The following is a 13864-nucleotide window of genomic DNA, read 5'->3' as shown; positions in this document are numbered from 1 at the left end:
TAACTTGAGGAAATGGAGGAATGATTATATTTCATTAATTTAATGATCTTCTATAGGATTCTATAGAAATAGGTAGAAGCTTAATATCCTCTTTAGCAATAGCATTATTGATTGATTAAAAGGTGTTTGACTGGCGCTATCAAATGAGATGTATGTCGCACCAAATTGAGGTACCTATGAATACGACCTTCACGCACATATTACACTGTAACTCAGAATACGATTTGCCGACTTTACGGCTCATTCGTGATGTACGGCCACATATACGCACACAATCATCATGTAGTCCCAGGTTTCTGATAATAAAAAAATCTTTTTTGGAGTAAGGTGATGGACGAGGCTGTGGATCACGAGATGTCCCTTTATTCATTTTGTAATAAATTGTTCAAGGGGGAAAGAAACCCTTATAATCTGTTCTTTAAGATAATGCATGTTTTTGTCTCATGTTCTTAAGTGTTCCTTTAAGTATTACATGCATAAAATGGAACACGTACATAAACACTATAATGTCAAAATATACATTTCATGATAAAAGTCAGAAGTCAAGAGACAAGAGAAAAACTAAACTTTCAAGAAATATTTTCCATGTTATAAAGTAACAAGCCAGAACACGTCTCGCAGTAAACGAGCTCATGAATACAACAAAGGAGAAGGAAAAAACATTGAATTTTCGGAGAGCAGAGGAAAACATATTGAGGGTCGCTAACATCTGATAGGTATTTGAAGGCAGTTTGCAGTTGGTGTATATTGCTCCTATAATGCGTGCAATGCAGTGAAGTCGTCATAATGGTCGTAAAGAACTAAACATAATCCCGGGACACAATCATGTCCTTGTATAGATTTTAACGCCTTTATAATGAAAATGATACCTGACACATTTTGACAGTGCAAAATATCCTGTCAAAACCATCAAATTATTTTCCCTATAAAAACTAACTGTAATTCGTCGCATCCATCGTGAAATGTAAATTGGATATTAAAATCACTCCCATTATCATTGACTCTCATTAAAGGGGCATTTCGTATTCTAGCACCCTCTTTTTAGGGTGTATGGTTAGATATAATAGGTATAATTCTGGTTTACCCTGCGTACCCGCTGTTTAGATACAATTCTAGTTTACCATGCGCACCCTGTATTTTAGGGTTAGGGTTAGGGATAGCTTTGGGGTTATGGTTAAAATTAGGGCTAGGGTTACACTCTTGCGCAGGGTATACCAGAATTATTACAGTCCACAAAAAAGGTTAATTCCAAAATGACAATTGATTCAGATTCTGAATTTGCGAGTAAAATACACGTAATTGCTTATAATTACATTCCCAAATATGCCACTGCGTTGTAATTGCTGTTTGTCGAGCACATAAAATACAATTTGTACAATGTCTTTGTCAAACAACCGAATCTGAAAGAGAGAATAATTATGTTGTTCTAGGTTTCTGATGGTATAAAGAATCTTAGTTTTTTTTGGAGTAGGTGGGAGGATGAAGCTGTGAATCACAATGTAAATGCCACTTACAAAAATCAAGTTGAATTACCGTTTGATGTAACGTAACTTGAGGAAATGGAGGAATGATTATATTTCATTAATTTAATGATCTTCTATAGGATTCTATAGAAATAGGTAGAAGCTTAATATCCTCTTTAGCAATAGCATTATTGATTGATTAAAAGGTGTTTGACTGGCGCTATCAAATGAGATGTATGTCGCACCAAATTGAGGTACCTATGAATACGACCTTCACGCACATATTACACTGTAACTCAGAATACAATTTGCCGACTTTACGGCTCATTCGTGGTGTACGGCCACATATACGCAGACACTCATCATGTAGTCCCAGGTTTGTGATGGTATAAAAATCTTTTTTGGAGTAAGGTGATGGACGAGGCTGTGAATCACAAAGTGTCCCTTTATTCATTTTGTAATAAATTGTTTAAGGGGGAAAGAAACCCTTATAATCTGTTCTTTAAAATAATGCATATTTTTGTCCCAGGCTCTTAAGTGTTCCTTTAAGTATTACATGCATAAAATGGAACACGTACATAAACACTATAATGTCAAAATATACATTCTATGATAAACGTCAGAAGTCAAGAGACAAGAGAAAAACTAAACTTCAAGAAATATTTCCATGTTATAAAGTAACAAGCCAGAACACGTCTCGCAGTAAACGAGCTCATGAATACAGCAAAGGAGAAGGAAAAAACATTGAATTTTAGAAGAGCAGAGGAAAACATATTGAGGGTCGCTAACATCTGATAGGTATTTGAAGGCAGTTTACAGTTGATGCATATTGCTCCTATTTATTTGCGTGCAATGCAGTGAAGTCGTCATACGTAAAGAACCAAACATAATCCCAGGACACAATCATGTCCTTGTATAGATTTTAACGCCTTTATAATGAAAATGATACTGACACATTTTGACATTAAAATCACTTCCATTATCATTGATTCTCATTAAAGGGGCATGTCGTATTCTAACACCCTCTATTTATGGTGTATGGTTCAATAGATATAATAGGTATAATTCTGGTTCACCCTGCGCTCCCGCTGTTTAGGTATAATTCTGGTTTACAACCAAACATAATCCCAGGACACAATCATGTCCTTGTATAGATTTTAACGCCTTTATAATGAAAATGATACTGACACATTTTGACATTAAAATCACTTCCATTATCATTGATTCTCATTAAAGGGGCATGTCGTATTCTAACACCCTCTATTTATGGTGTATGGTTCAATAGATATAATAGGTATAATTCTGGTTCACCCTGCGCACCCGCTGTTTAGGTATAATTCTGGTTTACCCTGCGCACCCTGTATTTTACGGTTAGGGTTGGGGATAGGTTTGGGGTTAGGGTTAAAATTAGGGTTAGGGTTACACTCTTGCGTAGAGTATACCAGAATTATTCCCGTCCACAAAAAAAGATTAATTCCAAGATGAGTTGATTAAGATACTGAATTTGTGAGTACAATACACACAATTGCTTGTATTACATTCCCAAATATGCCACTGCGTTGTAATTGCTGTTGGCACAGAAAATACAAATTGTACAATGTCTCTGTCAAACAACCGAATCTGAAAGAATATGTTGTTCTAGATTTCTGATGGTATAAAAAATCTTAAATTTTGTTGGGTAAGTGGTAGGATGAGGCTGTGAATCACAATGTAAATGCCACTTCCAAAAATCAAGTTGAATTACCGCTTGATGCATGTAACCATGTAACTTAAGGGAATGGAGGAAGGAAAATATATATATTTCATGAATTTTAATTTTATGTGAGCACAAAATTGAGAAACATTACTCTGCCTCCTACTCAAGGGAGATTTTATATTTTAATATTTTATCTTTTAATTGTAATATTTTTGTGATACACTCTGTATATTAAGACACAGACGTGCAAAATGAATAACACACCATGCTTCGTTGTCTCTTGATATGAAACGTTAAGTGTGAATACTCTAAATTATTCAGTTTATGAATGCGTCGTGTTTTATTCACTCATGTTCGTAAAGCAACCAAGGTCAATTGTGAAGCAGACTATGCCGGATATTTGAAATTAATATCTTTGAAAAACGAGATCTTATAGCTTAACAAAATCGGCTGGTTTTTATTTAATTTATAGTGGTGTTCATATCTTACAAATTTATATATACTCAATTTGTCAATTTAAAGCGAATAATCATAGTCGATATCTGAATCATTTTGCGTGATTACATCACTTGTAGCGTTATCAAATCACAAGTATAAAAAATATCATTTACGAGCACAATGGCAAAATACTAGTTCCGTCATAAGATATTACAATAATGTTCATGAAACAGTTGAGTTCTGACACTTAAGTAATCATTATGTTCACGCAAATTGGTCCTATCTCAAGCACAATTGCAGCTTTAATGTATGATCCAAATCCGAAGGTTCTTGCACCTTTTATAGAAACAAGTTTAATTCTATGTTTTCAAAGTATATTTGGGTTTCTTTGTTTTTCAATAACTCACGAAACCCCTTCATTGTGAACATACTTGTCCAATAATCGTACCCACTGACAGTAACTATGACAGATTAAAATCCGAGGATTCTTGATTCTCAGATCTTTGAGCTGCTCATGTTGAGTCGTACAAAGCAATGTCATACTAGGCAAGGTGCGAATGATCTCACAGAGCTCGTGACATGATAGCCGCGTACTCTGGTACACCCTGATGGCTTGAAGACACGGATGATTCTGGAAACAATGCAACCAGCTATCACTAAATCTTCCCTTGCAAAGATCAATCACTTTGAGTTTGCTTAAATTCTTGGCGATGGTAAGAAGCATGCATCCGAGTAGGTTATCTCCCTTTATAATGTAAGTGACACCAACAACATGCATGCAAGAAGAATCACGCATCACACACTAGCACAATATTAAACATTAAATTACAAATGGAAACACAACATGTATAATCAGATGAAACAGAGAAAAAACTCCGGACAAACCTGCCTGTGCGGGGACTTGAATCCCAGAACTCTTGCTTGCAAGTAACTTGCAAGGCGAGCGCTCTAACCACTGAGCTACACAGATTGTCCCTGAACTGACTCGAGTCTGGTACTTATGGATATGAGCAGTCAGAATAAACAGTATAAACAACACATAGCACACCAGTGTACGAGATGAATTAATGATGCTTACCCGCCACCTTAATATAATCAAAGAATAAGCCACAATCCCGTTGCTTTCTTTGACACTAAAACGTACAAAAGTGTTTATACATGTATCTTACAAATTTTATGTACTCAATTTGTAAATTTAAAGGGTGTAATTATTATAGTCGATATCTGAATAATTTTGCGTGATTACATCACTTGGAACGTTATCAAACAACAGGTATAAAAATATCATTTACGAGCACAATGGCAAAATACTAGTTCCGTCATAAGAAATTACAATAATGTTCATGAAACAGTTCTGACACTTAGGTTAATCATTATGTTCACGCAAATTGGTCCTTTCTCAAACACAATTGCAGCTTTAATGTATGATCGGAATCCGAAGGTTCTTGCACCTTTTATAGAAACCAGTTTAATTCTGTGTTTGGGTTTCTTTGTTTTTCAATAACTTATGAAACCCCTTCATTGTGAACATACTTGTCCAATAACCGTACCCACTGACAGTAACTATGACAGATTAAAATCCGAGGATTCTTGGTTCTCAGATCTTTGAGCTGCTCATGTTGAGTCGTACAAAGCAATGTCATGCTAGGCAAGGTGCGAATGATCTCACAGAGCTCGTGACATGATAGCCGCGTACTCTGGTACACCCTGATGGCTTGAAGACACGGGTGATTCTGAAAGCAATGTAACCAGCTATCACTGAATCTTCCCTTGCAAAGATCAATCACTTTGAGTTTGCGTAAATTCTTGGCGATGGTAAGAAGCATGCATCCGAGTAGGTTATCTCCAAGGGAGAGTCCTTCAATAGAATCAAACCGTTGTGTTAACGTGTCCAAGGCTGGTCCAGATAAAGTGAAGTTCCCACGAAAATACAGGTTTCGTAGTTTGACCGCTGACTTTGTCTGACATAATTCGTATATAAACGGATCGATATCTATAGAAGATAAGTACAACATGTGGCGGTAACGGGATTTGATCTTGCCTAAATCCACCTTTAACAGGTTGTTTTCAGCGTTAGGCATCTGGAAGTGAAAGGTGATCAAATTGGTGCCGTACTGCGCAATCTCCACAAGGAATATCAATAATCGATTGAACGACACAAACAAGCAACAGCATATCTCAAGACATTTGATCATATTCAGAAACTGACAATTACGTAGAGTGAGATGTTTGGACATAGTGCACCATAACAAGCGAAGTCGGCCTAGTCGAGGCAGTTGAGCGATGTTGTTACAGAATGACACATCTATAGCTGCTCCTTGTAGGGTTAACTCTGTGAGATGATCCAAAGGACAGGCCACAAACCCGTTGCTTTCTTTGTCACATAACAACACGTCAAACTTGCGAGGGAATTCAATCTTCAAGGTATGAATATCAGATGGAAGGTGTTTTAAAGCTGTCATCAGACGTCTTGTGGAAGGCGCGTATTCCCGGACGTGAAAATCCTTGATATTTCGACAATTATCATGTACATATGATAGCACCGATCTACTAGCTGTTGTTAGGCATAATCTTTCTGCATTTTTAGCATATGCATTCAGGAACCACAAAAGACAGTACTTCATTTGCAGAGGATGATATCGATCAAACATGAGCATTAGTGGATCTGCAATCATTCGCTCAAAGTGTCGTTCGATCACTTGTACTACGTCAATGGTGTGCCACAAGGCACGATCCCGTACCAGTGCGTTGAAGCGACGACAAACTCTGAAGATTAATGTCAAAAGATATAAATATTAAAATCAGTTTAGTTTGAATGAAGGTTCAATTTAACATGAAAAATATCAAACTACTATCAGATGAGGTTGGTACGATTATATTACACCTGTTACTGAACTGAAAGATCTTGATCCAAACGCTGTAGTTTTCAATAATGTTTTAATGCAATTGTTGAACAACAATCCAATACCGTAAAACCTCGTCTACAAGCATATATAGTGTTTCTGATGAAAGCTAAATTAATACGAAACAGGCGTAAGTGTGCCAATACAATAGATTGGTCTTACAATAATACTTGTTTGTATATGCGTGGATTTGTATTTTTCAATGGATATCAACTAATAAACACAGGTGGTAAACATATCTTGTTTTCGTAAGTCCAAAATTAGGAAAACTGAAATCAAAAAGATGAGTGTTGTACACCATTCCCAATAATTTGTTGACAACCCCGTGAAATCAAAATTCTATTGTGATCCGCCCATCTATGGGAATAAAGGTTGCATTGAAAAGGAAACAAAATACTAAAAAAATGATACTTATTTTCGGCACTAATCAGTACTTGCAAACACATGATGAAAACAATTTACGTGGCTAGTCCGTCAAGACGTGTATAATTATCAATGTAATGAATATGGATTACGTATGTACGTATTTGTATAGCCTATATAACGTATTTTCAAGGTAATTGTATCATTTTGTATAATATCGTAATCAGGATGCTATAGCCTTTGGGACTTATTTCGGAGGCTAAAGATTCAAGGCTATGTCACTAATCACACTGATTGTGTCTTTGTGCGCCAATTCAATGATGGATACTGCTCCCACATCCCTGATTCAACACAATACACGCATTGAAATTAATTTTACCTTGAAAACAGTATCTGCAAATGTAAATATATAGAGATACTTCATTTTGTTCTTTGAGAGGAGGAATCATTATCAAATGAAATAAGTGTTACAGACCGCTTGTTGATTATTTATGTTGATTATTTTGTAGTTTAAAGTGAACATGAATACTACAGATTTGATACAAAAAGGACAGTTAAAGGGACATTTTGTGATCCACAACCTCCTCTCAAGAAAGAAAGAAAGAAAGAAAGCAAGAAAGAAAGAAGAAAGAAAGAATCACTCAGGTAAACTACATGGAAAAATACATACTTTAAAGGGAAAAGGGTAAAAAAACATGATAAGTATATATATATGTATCGAATTTCAGCACGGTTACTATTATAAATTTAGTATGCCTATGTCATGGAGGGTTGTATGCGTGGTGGCGGAGGGTGGGTGGATATTTTATATTTTCTTGACATGATTGTATTATCATTATATTGTCTCGGAAGAAAGGATGTATGTCAATCTGTATGTCTTTCTGAGCTTTTCTGCATATCTGGATGGAGAGACAAATATTCATTTATGGAGCACGTACAACCGGTAAAACAACATTGCTTTCGAGACATCTCTTGCAGCTATACGGTATGCACACATTATGTATATCGAATATAGCTGACACTGTTACTATAAAGTATAATAGCGGCATGTAGATGTGGGGTATGCTGGGGGCCTTGGGTGTGTAGGGTTTGTCTGCCTTACTGTATAGCTCTGTATCGAAAGGTCTTCACACTTGCCTGGTTATTGCAGTATAGAGTATAGAGCACTGAACTATACGGGACGGGCAAATCAACATTACTTTCCAGACATGATTTCATTATCATTATAATTGTCTTGAAAGCAAGCTATAATGTCAATATATGTCAATCTGGGTGTCTCTGTATATTTGGAGAGACGAATATTCATTAATGGAGCATATACAACAGGTAAAATAGCATTACTTTAAAAACAAACATGTAGCTTTACGCCTGCAAATATAATCGACTTGAATAAAGGCTTAAAGGCTTATTCAGTGCTCATTCGGAAAATCAGAAATATCATCAAAATTCAGTTTTTTGTGCCTTTGTTAGCAGCATAATTTGCTAACTTATTTGTAGTGAGAATTTATATTTTTGGAGTGCTGATTTTCACTCTTTTTGGAGTGTGATTTTGATTCACTCAATTATAGGAGTGCAGATTATTTATTTATACTTGATGAGCATAGAATCGGTAAATTAACATTGCCATAAGGCTATAATAACATTATAGATGAAATTATGCGTATATATAGCATTTTCTACTCATGCACATTATTTTTTGTTTGTTTGTGTGATTGTATATATTCTTTAAGGAGTGGGTGTGTTGGGTGGCGGAGAGGTGTTTACTGTGTGCACTAGTCTACTGTAGTAGACCAGTTTAATTTATCATTCCCTAATCTCTCTGACCTGACCATGGAAAACTCATCATTCCTGTTGTGATTCAACAGCTCAGCTATCCGTGAGAAAACTTTTTTCTCTGCGCAGGTCAGTCACTGGAGATGTGATGTGTTTCGTCATAGGTTTTAAATGGTTTCATGCATGGAAACGTATGAATTGTTTATCAAAAAAAAAGGAATGCAGCGCAGTCTATGTGTGCACTCGCCAACAAAAACTGTAAACTGGATTTATACTCCATCGCTGAGCGACGAGATTGATTGGTAACCAATGAGATAGTGCGCTTCTTGTTGCGTATGGAAAGCGCACTACCTCATTGGTTATACCAATTGCTCGTCGCTCAGCGATATACCATAATTGCATTAAGATTACCTTGCCATGTTACATCTTTCTTCCATTGGTAGAAACGATAATATATTAAGAAGTATTTCATCAGGAAGTGAGTAAAGAAGAGAGTAGCTGAGAGAATTCGGCTTCCACGTTTTACTTTTAGTGTGCCCCATTCTACACCACGCAGATTGCAGTTAACATTAGTTTACAAGCTGTAACAGTAAGCAAAAAGAAGAAAATCTAAAAAATAAATTACTATTTCTAACACAAAAAGCGTTTACAAAATTAAACATGTAAGTAATATAAATGTGTGTATACTATATAATATTAGTGTTATTATAAACAAAAACTGCAGTAGCACTGACCGGCAATAATAGTTTCTTACTATCTGAACACATATACATACATCATATGTACATTTGAAGCTATACATTTAAGGGGTGTATAGAGCGGTAACCTGGTTTGAATTCCAGAGGGAGTGTACCTGTAAGAAACACAGCCATCAGAATAGGACTCAGATTGCGCGCCATAGCAATTCAGAACCCGTGACAACCCGGTTGTGAAACTCAATGCATTACCACTAAGCCAACTAACTATTAGCTGTGCGAATTTGATAGTAATCCTTGATATTGCTGAATAGAATAAATCAATACTGATATTTATCTAATGTACGATACTATTCAAATACACGTCCCATATAAATTTACGAATATGTGAAATGGCTATCAATCGATCAATCAATCACGTTTTCAAGTTAATTCAACAATCAATAATAAACCGATGAATCATGGACTATTACTAATTACTTTAATCTACCAAATAAATAGATAAGTCAGTAAATAAATAAATAAATAGGCATAAATAAATAAATACATACATAATGGAGAATGCAATTAGTATTTTAGTTACAAAATTCCAAACATTCTATCATTTATAATTTTCTGCTATACACGCAACGGGCTGTGCTTTTAATATCCGCGCCTAATCAATCATGGGTCCCCGGGTATGGGTCTTTCAATCCATAGTCAAACTACTGTTTTCCCTGTAGGAATATGTATTGACCAGGTCCCAAACAAGTCAGTAGTAAACTGGATGCTTTATAACAGATGACAGTATCCAATCACGCGTATATCAAGGTCAGTCATTGGCCGACTTGTTGAATAGCAGGGCATTATGCAAAGAGATACCTCATGTATGTGCCAATCACAGCATAGATTTGATAACAGTTTGGTAAAATCAAAATAACGATCAACCAACGTATCTAAAGCAGTATAGTATAGACGTAGACACAAGCTTTCATGCGGGAAATATAAAAACATACCCGCCAGTCGTGTCCTTTTTATGAGATTTGATATGGCGCCTTTTTTGGAAATATCACCAAAAATATCAAATTTTGGAAAAACGTCCCAAAATTTCAAACAAACATGAACCTTCCAAAATAAATACATATTTGCACTTGGCAGCCCAGTCACTACCTGCCGTTGTGATTTGGGGTAACTCGTCGCTTCCCCTCTCCAGTTACCTGTACTTAAAGTTTGCCCATACCCCACCCCTTAACGCGCATTTTGTACTAAAGCTACTCAGTTTTCAATACTAATGCAGGGGTGTTTTTGTTTGTTTGTGTGCATAAAAAAAAAGTACCTGCAGATCATCAGTCTACGATAATTAGCTTTTAATATGTACTGAATATCGACGGGCACATTGTAAGCTACACCATTTGAGCGGTTACTATAAATCAGTATCATATTTTAAAATCACCAAAAATATATCACCATGTATATGTGGCCTTTTCGACACCCGAAACAGTGATGTATAAATATTGTAATATCAAAAAGTAAAACACAAAAGACATACAATATAAAGATGAGCATCCACGGGTTAATAGCGTATTATACGATACACTTAATACATGCTAGTAAAATAAGGATAATAAAAATGGCGCCGTCAGGAAATAACCGAGGAGATTGTCTTCCTCAAGCCGAACACTTGTTGATGTTTGAACTTAATACACCAAGCAACAAAATCAATTCACAAACATAGAAATCACCAATATTGTTAACAAACTGAAGCTATTTACCTGATTCAAATGTGATGTCAAAAATTGTCCATGCAGGTAACGTCAAAACATTAGTTTGTGCAGTTAACGATTCACTAAGGCAAGAGATTTGTTGTTGACGATGCCACAGTTGTTCGACAGTGCACTGGTTGCACGAGACGTACGATCTCCACGTTAATGACGATGTTCTGATAACCTTTACTCCGCTTTAAGTGCATAAACCTTCAAATTTAATTACCAACGTTGTTAAAAAGATTTCAAAATTACATATTTTTATTGATATATTCGGAACAAATCTAAGTATCGATTTAGATTCTAGTAAAAACAAATTAAATATTGGTCTAGATGTTCTTGAAATAAGCTTTGTTAATTTACAATCCACTCATGTTGTATTTTAGCAGACTACCAGCGGCGGTCGGTTGCTCTGTGTCGTGACTGCGTGGGATGTACAACGTATAACATGAGGATAAGGCTATTACGCGGAACTCGTCAAAATATTCTAATGAGCGTGGTAATGCTTACAGATGAATTTATTATTCTACACTGGCTGGTTATGCTCACGGTGATTTTGACTAAATTTGTATTATAATTGTAAGAAGAGGACTAATTGTGATGCGCAGTGGGTGTTTAGCAGAAAGAACTATGATATAATGTGATTATGACACTGATTTATGCATATCACTATTGTGAAGATTGAACATTATTGCTTGTGAAAGTCTAAACCACTGCGTATTTAGTGGAGCAATAGACACATATTTTTCTTAATTCAAACACAAACAATTGTTTCTAATGCACAAACATACAAATTCACTAAAACATGCATATAGTTGACTACACATTACATAACTAACAAATATATAAAAATGTGAATAACAAAATAGGCCAAGTAATTAGAAAGGCTTTTTAATTGACAGAACAAATTCTTTGTAAATAATGCTGAGGGCTTTAGTTTTCAAGAACGAAGCAATATGCTATTGTACATAAGCACTGTATTTGCGACCAACTAAGACATTTTAAAATGGGTAAAAACATGTAAATCTCGAGAGATTGCAAACAGATACTGGCTCAGACAAGTACATATTTTATTTGAATAGGGGCCGTGCAAATTGCATGACTATGGTACTCAAATCCCCAGAGTATAATGATGAAGATGCGTGCTTGGAATATGGGCATATGTTATATAACTGTTCATCCAAATAGCCTAAGGCATAATATAGCTTTCTGTCAAAACAGTATATGCTTTATGTGGGTGTGTGTTGTAGGTGTGTGTCTGCAGGAAATTTGCTTGTGTGTGCAAATATTGTACGGTGCAGAGCTCTGGAGTACCAGACAGTGTTTGTTTACCATGTTTACACCGGGTGCTTACTATAAGCTAATACTGCTAATATACGAGTATATCCACATCTCCACCTTTAAACAAACACACAAACTTCCCCCATATACATTATTCCCATTCCTTCTTTCCCCAATACACACACTATAAAACACACACATCACATATACTTAACTGAATTTCTTAGTCTGTCTATACAATGTCAAAGCTAATGTTGTTTTACCATCTCCTGGTGCTCCACGGATAAACAATCTTCTCATCTCATATTAGTGTGCATAGTGCATATAGTGCATACTACTATACTTTTACTATTATTATTATTATTATTATTATTATTATTATTATTATTATTATTATTATTATTATTATTATTATTATTATTATTATTATTATAGAGCCTTAAAGGAAGGTGACCTGATATATTTGGAAAATCAAATTCTTTAAAACTTACGTATAACATAAAATGTCATCCCTTTCAAGCACTCATGCAAAAAGAAAATGTAAATGTTTTTTGTAAATGTGACTAATTCCTAATGGAATTACCGACATTTATACAGTGTGATATTGGTAGTCTACAGTGTTTTTATTAATGATAATCATCATGATCATGTAATATATTGATTTCATGTAAAAGGCCCTATTTTTCTCATAAACATATTGAAATTAGAAGTTCCAACTCAGTGTATTTCCCAAGATATCATCAAAAAACTGCCGAATTAGTCAAAACTATGGTATACCATATTTTTGACTAATTCGGCAGTTTTTTGATGATTTCTTCAGAAATACACCGATTTGGAACGCCAAATTGCAATATGTTTATGAGAAAAATATGAGCTTTCTTCTGATACCAAAATAAGCATTTTGATTAGGTAAAGTGGGGGATGAGATTTTCAATCAGGTTACCCACCTTTAAATAGCTCTACAGAGAACTAAAAAGGCTCTGGAAATGCCAGTAAGAATAATTCTAGACATGGAAAGGGTTCTGTAAAGGCCCAAAAGAACCATTTAGGGGTTATTACAAGAACCCTAGCTTTCCTGTATGTAGAACCCCTAGAACACTTTTTTAAAGTGTGATGATGTACGTTTACGTACTGTATACTCTCTCACTAAATTCCAGCTGCTCAAATGGGGATGGCTGATGATAGCGATTAATAACTACTGAATTGTTCGATATGATATATACACAGGGTGTCCAAATAGTCATGCTTCATCATTATTCTAGAGTTGTCATAATCCTCGTTCATATTTATTCCATCAAGAGACAGTTTATGTTGAAACAATCCTAGATTGAACTAGGCTGATTATTTTACTAATATTTAACCCTCGTCCTACGAGGGGGGGGGTTTATTATTGAAGACCGAATTAAAAAGACTAGTTTGCGTATGACGTCCTATCAACCAGACCAAAAATGCCGTACTGCGCAGGTCAGCAACCAATCACGTCGCGCCTTTGCCAGACGCAAACTAGTCT

The 13864-nt window shown here is 35.5% G+C and overlaps 1 protein-coding gene across 1 annotated transcript; it reads right to left on the bottom strand.

The window, feature by feature from the left end:
- Positions 1-4776: 4776 nt before the first annotated feature.
- On the bottom strand, positions 4777-11505 carry LOC140156593 (uncharacterized). Its single transcript, XM_072179528.1, has 3 exons — positions 11083-11505; positions 9048-9217; positions 4777-6363 (listed from the first exon to the last, which is right to left on the bottom strand). Exons 2-3 carry the CDS (start codon positions 9176-9178, stop codon positions 5103-5105), a joined length of 1392 nt encoding a protein of 463 aa, XP_072035629.1. The 5' UTR covers positions 9179-9217; positions 11083-11505; the 3' UTR covers positions 4777-5102.
- Positions 11506-13864: the final 2359 nt, after the last annotated feature.

Source organism: Amphiura filiformis, chromosome 7 (assembly GCF_039555335.1).
Source record: "Amphiura filiformis chromosome 7, Afil_fr2py, whole genome shotgun sequence".
NCBI lineage: Eukaryota > Metazoa > Echinodermata > Ophiuroidea > Amphilepidida > Amphiuridae > Amphiura > Amphiura filiformis.
Note: the sequence above shows the minus strand (reverse complement) of the source record. Positions and strands in the feature narration are given on the sequence as shown.